The following is a 15,732-nucleotide window of genomic DNA, read 5'->3' on the forward strand; positions in this document are numbered from 1 at the left end:
CATTTATAGCAATGGTTATCAACTGTACTGCAGGGATGGAACGTAAGTCGCAGAACATTGAGGTTGTGGTGGCAGCTGCAGAGAGGTATTTGGGTGTGCGAGGCTTGACATCAGAAGAGTTACAAGGTGTGTTAAGTGGTGGTGTCCCATCCTTTCAGGCTGTTGGCCTGAAGTAGGACTAAATACATTTAAATAGTGGAGTAGGGTGGTTTTATTTTTATTTTTTTTAATAGTTAGTTTAGTGTTAGATGGTAGGGTTTTTTCAAAGTATAAGGGAGTTATAAAATAAAAAAATTATTTTGCACTATAGCCTATTTATTGCCTTACCTCCATAACTTGCTACATTTGCACACACTGTATATATATTTTCTGTTGTATTTTATGACCTTATGTTTTTTTTACCCTATATGTAACTATGTGTTGTTGTTTTTATCGCACTGCTTTGCTTTATCTTGGCCAGGTCGCAGTTGTAAATGAGAACTTGTTCTCAACTGGCTTACCTGGTTAAATAAAGGTGAAATAAAAAATAAATAAATAAAATACTCCAGTCTAGTAGGTGGCGGTAATGCAACATTTATTGGATGCCAACCGCCGTTAAACCTCATCTGAGAAGAAGACAGTTACGTCATCAACTGAAATGCACTGCGCATGTCAGTTTGTTTGATGATAAACAAGACCTGTATAACCTAAAACGATTGCAAGGAAAAACATAACTCGTATTCTGGTAAGACGGACAATAGTAATTTAATTTCACCGTTGAATAAATAGTATGCAGTTAAATATATTTTGTGTCGTTATGATGTCTGTCATTTGATTTTATTGTAGTGCATATCAAACAACAGTGGCCTGCTGCTATCGTTAGCTAACCTGCTAACGTTATCTTGTTGCACCCATTTTCGCTATCTAGCTAGCTTGTTAGCCAGTTTATGTTATGATAGTTTATTTACTAGCTAGCTAGTTTACAAACCAGTCGACAGTCAAAAGACTCTCTTGCTAACCCAATGAGGAAACTCAATTGAGCTTAATTGACTAAAGTTATTTAGCGATGAAGCGCAAACAGCATGATGCCGAGTGTAGTGGAACAGTGAATTAAACAAATATGAAGTTTCCCGTTTGTTAGCTAAAGCCCGTTATCATGTTAGCTAGCTTATCTAGGTAGGTTCCCTTGATATCATTGTACAGTGAGGGGAAAAAGTATTTGATCCCCTGCTGATTTTGTACGTTTGCCCACTGACAAAGAAATGATCAGTCTATAATTGTAATGGTAGGTTTATTTGAACAGTGAGAGACAGAATAACAACAAAAAAATCCAGAAAAACGCATGTCAAAAATGTTATAAATTGATTTGCATTTTAATGAGGGAAATAAGTATTTGATCCCCTCTCAATTAGAAAGATTTCTGGCTCCCAGGTGTCTTTTATACAGGTAACGAGCTGAGATTAGGAGCACACTCTTAAAGGGAGTGCTCCTAATCTCAGTTTGTTACCTGTATAAAAGACACCTGTCCACAGAAGCAATCAATCAATCAGATTCCAAACTCTCCACCATGGCCAAGACCAAAGAGCTCTCCAAGGATGTCAGGGACAAGATTGTAGACCTACACAAGGCTGGAATGGGCTACAAGACCATCGCCAAGCAGCTTGGTGAGAAGGTGAAGAGTTGGTGCGACTATTCGCAAATGGAAGAAACACAAAATAACTGTCAATCTCCCTCTGCCTGGGGCTCCATGCAAGATCTCACCACGTGGAGTTGCAATGATCATGAGAACGGTGAGGAATCAGCCCAGAACTACACGGGAGGATCTTGTCAATGATCTCAAGGCAGCTGGGACCATAGTCACCAAGAAAACAATTGGTAACACACTACGCTGTGAAAGACTGAAATCCTGCAGCGCCCGCTCAAGAAAGCACATATACAGGGCCGTCTGAAGTTTGCCAATGAACATCTGAATGATTCAGAGGAGAACTGGGTGAAAGTGTTGTGGTCAGATAAGACCAAAATCGAGCTCTTTGGCATCAACTCAACTCGCCGTGTTTGGAGGAGGAGGAATGTTGCCTATGACCCCAAGAACACCATCCCCACCGTCAAACATGGAGGTGGAAACATTATGCTTTGGGCGTGTTTTTCTGCTAAGGGGACAGAACAACTTCACCGCATCAAAGGGACGATGGACGGGGCCATGTACCGTCAAATCTTGGGTGAGAACCTCCTTCCCTCAGCCAGGGCATTGAAAATGGGTCGTGGATGGTTATTCCAGCATGACAATGACCCAAAACACACAGCCAAGGCAACAAAGGAGTGGTTCAAGAAGAAGCATATTAAGGTCCTGGAGTGGCCTAGCCAGTCTCCAGAACTTAATCCCATAGAAAATCTGTGGAGGGAGCTGAAGGTTCGAGTTGCCAAACGTCAGCCTCGAAACTTTAATGACTTGGAGAAGATCTGCAAAGAGGAGTGGAACAAAATCCCTCCTGAGATGTGTGCAAACCTGGTGGCCGACTACAAGAAACGTCTGACCTCTGTGATTGCCAACAAGGGTTTTGCCACCAAATACTCATAAAAATGCAAATCAATGTATAACATTTTTGACATGCATTTTTCTGGATTTTGTTGTTGTTATTCTGTCTCTCACTGTTCAAATAAACCTACCATTCAAATTATAGACTGATCGTGTCTTTGTAGTAGGCAAACGTACATAATCAGCTGGCGATCAAATAATTGTTTCCCTCACTGTACCTTTAACTAGCTATAGACCTTGTTGTTTGGCCATTTCTTTTTGACTTGAAGAAGCCAGCCTGCCAATGTTACCTAATCAATGTCTAGCTAGCTAGCTTCTATTTGTCTTTGTCAAATACAGTATTTTTCTCCAGCCTTGCTCTAACAGGCAACCAGTAAGAAAACATATAGGGAATGATGGCCCTCACTTACTAAACAAAAAATGTAGAAACATTTATTGTGGGACTTAGTTTTCCCATTAAGGTACTCTTGAAGAAAACAGAAGGATTTAACTTCATTATTTAAAACGCCTTTATTGTCTTGGCAAACAAATGCCAATCAGTAACCTTTGACCCTCTCCTCTCTCCTCCAGGTGTGACCATGGGGAAGGCCCTCTCCCTGCTGCCCAAGCAGGCATGCCACGATGACTCCCTGACCACCACCACCCAGGAGGATGATGGGAAGAGAGAGGACGTGTCCCAGTTCCCCTACGTAGAGTTCACAGGCCGGGACAGCGTCACATGTCCCAGCTGCCAGGGCACTGGGAGGATACCTAGAGGTGAGCACCACACACACACACACACATACTTATGTAGAGTTCACTGGCAGGGACAGCGTCACATGTCCCAGCTGTCAGGATACAGGCAGGATACCTAGAGGTAAACAGGAGGAGTAGAATACTACTAGCCTGGTCCCAGATAACTTAGTTAAGCTGCTATATCATTTGAATGAATATGACTGGGTGATTTGCTCAGTTCAGGGTCGTAGTCAGACTGCAGTTGAAGTGCTGATGTGTATGGAAAACCACAAGGGTGCTCTCTTGTGGATAATGAATAGTGTGATTCAGACTCACTCTGTGGGCTTGAGGGAATGAGACCAATCACTGAATTTGGCATATGAATGACACGTGCTTTGCCTGTAGACTCACTATAATCAAAGCTGTGTTATTTGTAGTTCATGATTTTATCCCCGGAGCCTGGTGAATGTCCCCTTTGAGGGATAACAATGTTGTACAGTAATTATTAGTGATGTGAATCTCTCCTTTCAAACACGATTCGATAGCTATCTAGCCATTAATTATTTCACAATTGAATGGAAAAAATCTTATGGAGAAAAAACTATTTTCCTAAGTTTTTCCTTGAGGCGGCGGCATAGGTGCCAATAGCGTAAGAGAAGCAGATCTGAGGGCCAGCACCAATCCACACCTAGGAACACCACATGACTGAAGGCGCATGAACGCACGCACCCAAACCCACGCACAGGCACAGTCAAATAATAACCCCTGGGTTTTATGGGAAAAACACTGCAGCTATGCAGTCACTCCTTCATGGCTCTATGACAAATAACTTGACTATTTTCCTTCCAGTTTTTCCCTAGGCCACACAGTAGCCTTAGTTTTGGCACACAAAACAGAGAAGTAGATGTTCATACACTTGTTTGAGGACGTTACAGCATGTCATTACACCCTCCAGTGGTGAGAGCCTGCTCTAGTCGTTTTCCGCATACTCTATGCCTAAGATTCAGGTGGTGCTACTCCACAGCTCTGTTTGCTTCCCTGAAGCACATGCATATTTGGAACCAGGCTAGCTCTGTAAGAGATTTTGCTGAGAAAGCAACTTCCCACTATTTTGTGTTAACTTTTCTTTGAGCCTCCTAATCATAATTATAAAGTTTTAAATTATACCTTTTTCATCCTATTTATCGAATATTTGTGGAATTATCATCCAAAATCGGTAAAATACCAATATTGGCCAATAAGATCAGTGAAATGATTTAATTGGTCAGGCTCTAGCTATGACAGCCAATTAATATAGCACAGCTTTGGATTTCACCTGTCTCAACAGCAAATGGTTTTGACCGTTTGACCATAGGCCTACAGTGCAGCTCGCCAAAATGATTGCTGTCCTTGTTATGAATTTACAACTTCACCCTGTTCATGTAAAAATGACCAAATGCACTGACTGTTTAAAGCGAAACTACCAAAACTATATCTTATGGTGAACCTGGCAATTGAAAAGCCCCAATTAGCAGTAAGATGTGCAATCAGCAAGATGTGAGTTGTGTCCACTCCGGTAGCCTACACAACTCTGCCAGTAAAACACAATTTTCTACAGCGCATTTGTTAACAATGACCCTGCAAATTACATTGGTTGTCACCCAACTAATAAAGCCTATGATTTGACATTGCGAAAGCCATTTTACAATAATTTAAGTGCTGAAGGTGCCACGCAGATATACAAATATTAGATCAGGGATAGGCTCTCGTTGCCGCAAGCTGCGGCGCTCTGTGCGCACAGTTGTTGTCAGATTTGGAGATCAATGACTGTCATGTGCATTGACATGCTTAGTTCGATAGGCTGCTGAAGGAGAGGAAGCATCAATTCAGTCACAAAAAATTTAGAGGTATTTTATTTTTTTTATAGTAAAAAACGTTAGTGAACCGGCGGTCCGTAACGTTTGAATCGATTTTCTGACCGATTTTGGATCGGTTTGGGCTCCCGCGAACTGATGCACTCATCTTAAACAGTTGAACCAGGGATTGATGCCTGTCGGTGAATCGGTACACCCCTAGTATTGCTGTAATGTTGTGTTGTGCTGTAGTTATGTCAGATGATCAGCTGTTTAAGATCAGTGTTTAAAATATTTCCTTGCATTACGCAGGCCAAGAGAACCAGTTGGTGGCGTTGATCCCATACAGTGACCAGAGACTCAGGCCCAGGAGAACGTAAGTGGAATGTTGTTGGGTTGGTATCTCTAGCTGTAGGATAAACGTCACAATAATGTTTTCCGATGTGACTGCAACTTTGCGAGTAACTATTCCTTTCTTGTAATATTCTTTGAATCCTGCATTTGGAAAATTGCTGCTTCTGACCCTGTCTTTGACTCTCTCTTTCACAGAAAGCTGTATGTGACGGCCTCAGTGGCTGTGTGTCTGCTGCTGTCCAGCCTGGCTGTCTTCTTCCTGTTCCCTCGTACCATAGACGTCTCTTATGTGGGCGTCAAGTCTGTCTTCGTCACCTACGACGAGGACAAGAGGATTGTCTATCTCAACGTGACGGTGAGCCTCTCTCCTCTGGTCTAACCACACCATGATGATTTTGATCACAAAGTAGGACAGTCACAGGAGGAGACTGCTTTTCCTTATCAACCGGTTCTTTGCTCCAAAGGTTGGCTATGTTCGGGCAGATGAGTTGGGTCACAAATATAGTGGGATTCTAGGTATCCTGCCATCCCTGGTAATTGAGCCCTTGAGCAAGGCACTTCTCCTAAACTGCTCCAGGGTTGCCGCACTGGCTAACTCTGGCTTCCAACCTGTGTGTGTGTGTGTGTGTGTTTTTGTCGGAGGGTAAGGTTAAAAGACAAATACTAATTTCTGAGATCATAAAATGACAAAATATTATTCTTCCTTCCAGAACACTCTGAACATCACCAATAACAACTACTACAGTGTAGAGGTGTCCAACATCTCAGCCCAGGTCCAGTTCTCCAAGACGGTGATCGGGAAGTCCCGCATCAATAACATCACCGCTATCAGTCCTCTGGGCATGCAGCAGGTACACAGCTCTGTAATAACATGGTAACAGCTCTGTAATAACATGGTAACAGCTCTGTAATAACATGGTAACAGCTCTGTAATAACATGGTAACAACTCTGTAATAACATGGTGACAACGCTGTAACTCTGTAATAACATGGTAACAACTCTGTAATAACATGGTAACAGCTCTGTAATAACATGGTGACAACGCTGTAACAACTCTGTAATAACATGGTAACAACTCTGTAATAACCAGGGGTGAGTGAGGCGTCCCGGCAAAATAAATAGTGGGGGTACATGAGCCTAGCACAATAATTAAAACAAAATGTCAAGAAAATTGTAGGCTATTGCACCACTTTTTATCATTACCACATGTCAGAGGCATGAAAAATGAGCGAATGGATTTAGCCTACACCGCAAAATGCGATGTGGTTCGACGAGAACACTGGCATTTTGCCAAGGCAGAGATGAGTGGCCAACACCGAGACGCGCAAGCAGCAGTGGACGCATACATTTTGGCCTAATGACAATCACCAAATGTCATTACACTTTGTTGTTTTGTGTAACAGATGTCTCTTTCCATTCACCACTGTTTGTAGGCTGGAAAAATGTTGCGAGTGGATGAAGGTGCCTGGGTAGCCTAGTAAAGAGGCCTTTTGAAGTGATTGTTTGACAATCGGGTGAAAACATCATGACTGGTTGTGTTTATGCCACAATGATAGTTAATACATTTAAAACGTTAAATGACAAATCGTTACGACTAGGCACACAGAGATCCTATTGAATTAATAGGGATTATATATGTAATTCTATGAGTCTACTTTCACCCCTGGTAATAACATGGTAACTGCGCTCTAATAGTGTGGTTATTACAAAACAATCATTATTGGACATGCAGCAGAAACTCCAGTTTCACCCAATTCAAGACCCAACAACCCATAGCTGTTTAAAAAAAAAAAAATAGATTCAGACACCTCCTCCTGGTCCTGCATCCCTTAACTTGTCACACAGTATTTCAGTGTAATTTCCTATTTTGGTTCTTCAAGCACTTTTTTCCCATGTCACCTTTTTTGATCATAACCCTGTGTGTTGTGTTGTTCCCAGGTTGACTACATGGTTCCCACCATTATAGCAGACGAGATGAGTTACATGTAGTAAGTACAACCCAGTACAGCACATCACAGTAATAGTATTATGAGAACACTGGGAGCCTGACAAAGACCTAATGGTCGAGACTTTGTTTTAAAGAAAACCTATGGCAGTACAGATTGCGGTGTGCAGTCCTCTTAGTTCTTGCTTAACCTCGTCCCCAGGCTCATTTGTTACCACATATAGAACCTGGAAACAGTGTGAAACAAAGTGGGACTTGAAAGGGGCACATGTTAAAATCGAGGCGGGAGAGGCACCGAGAGCCTGCCACAGCTGGATTCATTGGGACTTTGAAATATTCAGAAAATCGCCTATAAATGTTAGATCACAGTGACCATATAATTTTTTGGGAAGCACTATTGATTCTGAGCTTGGGCATGTAACGTTTATGGGAAGACATATTTATATGTCAGGGGTATTCAACCGGGGGTCCGCGGAGATACTGCAGGGGGTCCATGAAAAAAAATTAAGAGAACATTATTATTGTTTTTATATGTATATCGCTAGCAACAACTTTTTTAATTTGTTATTACATACCTACAATAGAAAAGAGGAGAATATCTTCTAACTTTATTTCTTAACTTCATACAGAACTCTTGACTTTTTCCAAATTTTGTTACGTTACGGCCTTATTCTAAAATTGATAAAATATATATTTATTTTTTTTGCAATCTACACACAACACCCCATAATGACAAAGCGAAAACAGTTTTTTAGACAGAAAAACAGAAAAACCTTATTTACATAAGTATTCAGACCCTTTTCTATTAGACTCGAAATTGAGCTCAGGTGCATCCTGTTTCCATTGATCATCCTTGAGATGTTTCTACAACTTGATTGGAGTCTATCTGTGGTAAATTCAATTGATTGGACATGATTTGGAAAGGCACACACCTGTCTATATAAGGTCCCACAGTTGACAGTGCATGTCAGAGCAAAAACCAATCCATGAGGTCAAAGGAATTGCCCGTAGAGCTCCGAGACAGGATTGTGTCGAGGCGCAGATCTGGGGAAGGGTACCAACAAATGTCTGCAGCATTAAAGATCCCCAAGAACACAGTGGCCTCCATCATACTTAAATGGAAGAAGTTTGGAACCACCAAAACTCTTCCTAGAGCTGGCTGCCTGGCCAAACTGAGCAATCGAGGGAGAAGGGCCTTGGTCAGGGAGGTGTCCAAGAACCCGATGGTCACTCTGACAGAGCTCTAGAGTTCCTCTGTTGAGATGGGAGAACCTTCCAGAAGGACAACCATCTCTGCAGCACTCCACCAATCAGGCCTTTATGGTAGAGTGGCCAGACTGAAGCCACTCCTCAGGAAAAGGCACATGACAGCCTGCTTGGAGTTTGCCAAAAGGCACCTGAGACTCTCAGACCATGAGAAACAAGATTCTCTGGGCTGATGAAACCAAGATTGAACTCTTTGGCCTGAATGCCAAACGTCACGTCTGGAGGAAACCTGGCACCATCCCTACGGTGAAGCATGGTGGTGGCAGCATCATGCTGTGGGAATTTATTTCAGCAGCAGGGACTGGGAGACTAGTCAGGATCGAGGCAAAGATGAACGGAGCGAAGTACAGAGAACTACTTAATGAAAACCTGCTCCAGAGCACTCAGGACCTCAGACTAGGGTGAAGATTCACCTTCCAACAGGACAACTATCCTAAGCACACAGCCAAGACAACGCAGGAGTGGCTTCGGGACAAGTCTCTGAATGTCCTTGAGTGGCCCAGCCAAAGCCCGGACTTGAACCCTATCGAACATCTCTGGAGAGACCTGAAAATAGCTGTGCAGCAACGCTCCCCATCCAACCTGACAGAGCTTGAGAGGATCTGCAGAGAAGAATGGGAGAAACTCCTCAAATAAAGGTGTGCCAAGCTTGTAGCGTCATACCCAAGAAGACTCGATGCAGTAATCGCTGCCAAAGGTGCTTCAACAAAGTACTGAGTAAAGGGTCTGAATAACTATATAAATGTGATATTTCAGGTTTATTTTTATAAAACCTGTTTCTGCTTTGTAATTTTTAAAAAAAATTGTTTTAATATTATATACGGATGGCACTGTGATAGACTACATCCAATTTGCTGAGTAGAGTGTTGGAGGCTATTTTGTAAATGACATCGCCGAAGTCAAGGATCGGTAGGATAGTCAGTTTTACGAGGGCATGTTTGGCAGCATGAGTGAAGGAGGCTTTGTTGCGAAATAGGAAGCCGATTCTAGATTTAACTTTGGATTGGAGATTCTAAATGTGAGTCTGGAAGGAGAGTTTACAGTCTAACCAGACACCTAGGTATTTGTAGTTGTCCACATACTCTAGGTCAGACCCGTCGAGAGTAGTGATTCTAGTCGGGTGGGCGGGTGCCAGCAGCGTTCGATTGAAGAGCATGCGTTTAGTTTTACTAGTGTTTAAGGGCAGTTGGAGGCTACTGAAGGAGTGTTGTATGGCATTGAAGCTCATTTGGAGGTTTGTTAACACAGTGTCCAATGAAGGGCCAGATGTATACAAAATGGTGTCGTCTGCGTAGAGGTGGATCTGAGAATCACCAGCAGCAAGAGCGACATCATTGATATACACGGAGAAAAGAGTCGGCCCAAGAATTGAACCCTGTGGCACCCCCATAGAGACTGCCAGAGGTCCAGACAACAGGCCCTCCGATTTGACACATTGAACTCTATCTGAGAAGTAGTTAGTGAACCAGGCAAGGCAGTCATTTGAGAAACCAAGGCTATTTAGTCTGCCAATAAGAATGCGGTGGTTGACAGTCGTTATGGGGTGTTGTGTGTAGATTGATGAGGGGGAAAAAATGTTTAATACATTTTCGAATAAGGCTGTATCTTAACAAAATGTGGAAAAAGTCACGGGGTCTGAATACTTTCCGTAGGCGCTGTATATTGAGGCAATTACACTCACTGGAGTATCTGACATAGGCTTTAAAAAAGCACCTGTGAAAAGGATACCAGTGTGGCAAGTGCGGCTGGTAAGCTTTCTTGACTTGGACATACATTTTTGCCAACACATGGCTAACCTTTATTTTAACAAGCTAAACAGCTGCTCTTAGCAAAAATGTGTTTGCAGTTACTTTACTAGCTAATAGACTAGTTTACACTTCCTCTTCCAATTATAATGTGGACAGGTCCTTTCTTATGTATGTTGGGGGTCCTTGGGTTGCCGGTTTTCCTGGGAGGGGGTCCCTGGGCAAGATCAGGTTGAAGATCCCTGTCTTAGATTCATACTTTCCGATTTCCCGAACTTCGTTTCTTGTTTAGCCTATCACTTGCGCTGCTCCTTCTTTGAAATCCACAACGTAGAGGGGGTTTCAAGGGTTATGCTAGATGGTGATGGACTGAGAGATCAGCCAATGAAAATCCAACGGGACTTTTTCCCTCTCCTGCCATAGGCTCCATTCAAGTCCCTTTCTGAAACTGTGAAACCAGACTGTTCGACAGAGAAAGCCGACTGGTGGACAATATTATTTATTTGCTCATCACCTGAAACAGCCAATCTGACTGAAGTGTCTGTTCTTCTATTTCCCAGTGATTACTGCACCCTGCACACCATAAAGGTGCACAACATCGTGGTTATGATGCAGTAAGTATGCGGTCTGCACACGTCTCTTTAATCATTCACACAGGACCACAGAAGCCTGGTTCCCATTCTCCCATGTAATACTTGTTAATGTTATATTTAATTAAATGGAATCATCTTGTTGTTTCCAGGGTGACTGTGACCACATCGTACTTTGGCCACATGGAGCAGGTCACTCAGGAGATGTACCAGTATGTAGACTGTGGAGGTAACACCACCACTGTGAGGGGGGCACAGCCCAAGGTATCTAATGCCCCAATGCCCCCAGAGTAACCCCCATGCTGCCCCTCTGCCTTGCCTGACCTGAGCCTGGTCCTGGTGAGGGTCCTTGGATGCTAGTCTTAGATCAGGGATCTGGGAAACCTGGCAAATCTGGAGAGCTACTGTGTGTGTAGGCTTTTGTTTCCAGCCCTTCTCTAACACAGCTGATCAGCTGAATAAGGAATGTTAGAGCAGAGATAAACGTGTGCACCCAGTAGCTCTCCAGGAGGATGGTTGGCCACCCCAGCCGAAGATGGTTCACTGTGTTCCTCCGTGTTCCTCCTTCCTCTTCACCACCCATCTACTGATGAAGACCCCACTGTCATGCATTTCTGTGTTAGCTTACCATTTTGTTGGGAGTATAGGCCAAATGTGCAGTTGAGGGAAAAATGAGACTACTGACAAAAATAATTATTTTAATGTCTAAAAAACACTTAAGTACCACAATATTTCAGTACCAAATCATTATGCACTTTATTAATGCATTTCAAATTCAACCTGTCACTGTGACAATGTAAAATTTCATGGTGGCACTCCAGACTCCTCCAAACCACTTTGAACTATAAATGTGTATGAAGTAATAACTTTCCTTTGTCTATGGATGAGGATAACCCCCGAAAGAGTTCTCTCAGTAATCTGGTCTGAAATCTGTATGATAGTCAGAGAAGTTGAACCAACAGATCTGGGACCAGTCTACTATTCTCAAAGTTAGACCTGTCCTAACACAGTAATGTGTATTATTTTGACAGATTAATCTAGTCCATTTAAATCTGCCGATAAATCACAATTTAGAGGTACAGTGAGCTAAGTCTGAAATTACACTATCCCCTACATAACACTACTAGGGCTCTGGCCAAAGGTAGTGCACTATGGAATAGGGTGCCATTTGGGATGAAGCCAAAATGTGGTGTTCCAATATTTCTCTGCTTGTAATGTCCGGTCTGTACAATCTGTGGAATTGGACCAGTTGTTTACTAATATTGGGTGATCCGTCTCAGTGTTAATGTGTGATCCGTTGACATGAATTGAAAGGCAAATGTCCCTGAAATTGAGTAATTTTTAAGATATTAAGTTCCTTCCACCACTCTGTTCCCAATTGGTACAATATTGATTGATTGTGATTCATTATCAGTAATTTACTCCTCTTCCTCTGAGTTTGTGCCTACGAGGGACTTGCGTAAGGTTTTGTGATCCTTACCTACTGCTGATTTGTATTTGACCAACTGAATTTTTACATCCATTTTCATATTTTCATGATATGCATAAAGAGGATCAATTAATAACCTGCAAGGGACTTTGTGCGTTTTTGATAAATGACTTCCCTGCCTATCAAACTCAGTTGAAGAGTTTGTAGAACTACCTAGATTTAATGAAAACCTGTTTTAATACCACATTTGTAATATGATTCTTACCTACATTGTGGAGAACCTTTTGAAAAATGAACTCAAATTAATATAAACTACCCTCTGTCATAGATAGAAATATACTTTGAATTATAAACTGGGTGGTTTGAACCCTGAATTCTGATTGGATGAAAGCCATGGTATATCAGACCGTATTCCACGGGTAAGACAAAATATTTAGTTTTACTGGTCTAATTACGTTGGTAACCAGTTAAAATAGCAATAAGGCTCCTCAGGGTTTTGTGATATATGGCCAATATACCACGGCTAAGGGCTGCGTCCAGGCACTCTGCGTTGCGTCGTGCAAAAACAGCCCTTAGCCGTGGTATACTGGCCATATACCACACCACCTCGGGCATTATTGCTTAATTATACAACTCAAATTAATAGAAACTACCCTCTGTCATAGATAGAAATATACCTTGAATTTCTTAATGAATACTCAAACCGTGTAGTTTGCCATTATCTAATTTGCAGTTTCCTAGGTTATTGTAGAGCACAACTATTAACATGTGTACAGTCGTGTTCCTAATCAAGCACCTTAATCGTGTATGGAGGAGTGGTTCAGCTTTTGATTGAATGTTATGATTGAGTGAAGACTTTAAATACTATTAGCACATCAACAAGAAGAGTGGTTTGATGATCTGACAAGGTTCTTTCCGAATGTCTACGTCTGATGTGGGGTAGATAAATTATTTTGATTAACAACTGTATTTGACTAGCTGTAAATACTAGCTGTTTTTAAAGAGTGTAAATGTAGTTGTGTGTTTTTGTTTTTATTTGTGTGATTTGCTTTTCATCATTATATATTCAAAGTCATTTGACCTACCTAGTTATGTTGTCATGCTATTACATTTCTTTCTGAAAGCATGAATAAAGTTGTCACCACATTTGTCTGTTATCTTGTATTTTCTTCAGTCTTTGTTCATGCCTTTTCTATAACTAACCACCGAGGCACTGGTAAGAAATGGAACACATGCTTTAGCACATTAATCAGTGTGACATCACAATTCACTCAAAGTGCGTTCATGAACCAGAATTGGAAGCATACTGGTAATTCTGATAAGATGCATGTTTGCAAAACGGTTGTCTCCTGAGCAAAACTGAACACACACAATGTTGCCATAAGGACAGTTGACTGCAAGTGTGGACAGTTTTTACATCATAAACCCCATATATAACATCATAAACACCTGTCTGCATAAATAGCCAGTTTCGGTGGCATTTGGCAAATTATTTCATTTCCCTAGGTGGCTGAAGGTACATTGATAACCAACCATGCACTTTCAGCCCATTTTGGAAGGTGATCTTCCTTTTGCCTTTCAGCGAGAAAATGGTAAGTTGATATTACTGATGACATGTTTATGCATACTTGTTGTATCCTTAATGACTTGTACACTGTCAGATGAGCCATAACATGGCTGTAGCCTCAACGTTTTTTGGCTTGACAATGGAGCAAGAGCACCAATAGATCCTGGACCAGGCTAGTAACCAGAGTTTGAATCCCAGGACGGACAGGGAAATCTGGAGGAAGTTGCAGTCAGAGAGTTGCTGGCTTCAATTTCCTATGTTCTATACCCAGTGCCATTGTGCCCTTGGGCAAAGCACTTACCGCCAGCTGACCCTGTTCTGCTCCCAGCCTGCCGTGTGTGTCAGGTTGGGTCCATAGCTTTGACAGCAAATATGAAAAGAATGTCTCTGCAAATAGTATTGTATATTACACAGATTGTATAACTTGTTTATTTTTACATTTTGTGTATTCAGGACCAGCAGTGACATTACTTGTGAACAATGCTGCCCCTGCCCCTTACAGTGCAGGTGGGGTATACCAGGTGTACCACGCAGCACCATCGGCATCCTGGCAACGTCTTCCTGTGTACCATGCTCCCCCACCTCACCAGCTGACCTTGACCACTTCAGAGATACATGGGCCCTGTTGAAACACCTGAGACAAGACAGCATCAGGAGGTTTCTGACTCGAGCCACGGATGGGCTCTCAGCGGTTCCAAGATACCCAGATCTTCTGTCACGATCGTTGGAAATAGTGGACCAAGGCGCAGCGTTGAAGGCGAACATACTTTTATTATTTAGAATGAACACACGAACAAAAACGATAACGTGACGTCCTCGGTTCTAGCACAAACCTATACTGGAACAAGATCCCACACCAAACAATGCCAAACAGCTACCTAAGTATGGCTCCCAATCAGAGACAACGAGCTACAGCCGTCTCCGATTGGAAGCCACCCTGGCCAACATAGAAATACTAAACTAGAACAAAACCCAATGAAAACTCACACCCTGGCTCAACATACTAGAGTCCCCAGAGCCAGGGCGTGACACAGGGTCACATTATATGGCCTGGACCGCAACCCACTGGCCGACAGGGAGGACTTTACACTGGAGTGCTACCTGGACATGTTCACTGACTGAAACACAGTGACTGTGACTACAGAACAATAACCAATCAATTGTATTGGGATTTTTCACCAATAAACATTTGGAATAACGACAATGCTCTGCTGTTGTTTATTCCAATGTAATGTGTGTTTGTTTACACTAGAATCAGTTGTAGGAAATAGAATAGAATACCGTCATTATAGATTAGCAAGTGTGAATAACGTCACACTGTTAGCTAGTTAATTAACTAGTCATTTTGATATCTCCATGTCTCAGGGAAATTAAATGTAGTTGGTGGACCTATGTTTTTGATTGATCTCAGGCAGCAATGATGACAAACAGGACGATAACATATCAAGACGAGGAAGGAAGACAAAGTGCTAGATTTTTCTCAGCACTTGTTTTCTGCTGTTGGAACTGTGGCTGTCGTCCTGATTTTAAGGGCTGTGTGTATAGGCCTTATCCTCTCAAGGCTGAGCGCCCCAAAGGACACAACAGAACAGGGCAAGACTTCTGTTCACATGGAGACCCAATATGAAGACATAATATCTGACCCAATCAAGCAGATGATTCATCTTGTGAAACATGTTGACCCAGAAGTAAGCCCTCAGTGAAAAAGTGCCTTAATGAAATTGACTACACTGCTGTGTAGAGGCAGACAGATTGAAATATTGTCTGCGCTTGT

General features: G+C 42.2%; 1 protein-coding gene across 1 annotated transcript; it reads left to right on the plus strand.

Annotated features, from left to right (window-relative positions):
* Window positions 1-637: 637 nt before the first annotated feature.
* LOC121586576 (transmembrane protein 106B-like) lies at window positions 638-12,809 on the plus strand. Its single transcript, XM_041903373.1, has 8 exons — window positions 638-724; window positions 3,086-3,271; window positions 5,374-5,437; window positions 5,611-5,770; window positions 6,126-6,266; window positions 7,355-7,404; window positions 10,933-10,986; window positions 11,115-12,809. Exons 2-8 carry the CDS (start codon window positions 3,094-3,096, stop codon window positions 11,254-11,256), a joined length of 789 nt encoding a protein of 262 aa, XP_041759307.1. The 5' UTR covers window positions 638-724; window positions 3,086-3,093; the 3' UTR covers window positions 11,257-12,809.
* Window positions 12,810-15,732: the final 2,923 nt, after the last annotated feature.

This window comes from Coregonus clupeaformis, chromosome 17 (assembly GCF_020615455.1).
Source record: "Coregonus clupeaformis isolate EN_2021a chromosome 17, ASM2061545v1, whole genome shotgun sequence".
Classification (NCBI taxonomy): domain Eukaryota; kingdom Metazoa; phylum Chordata; class Actinopteri; order Salmoniformes; family Salmonidae; genus Coregonus; species Coregonus clupeaformis.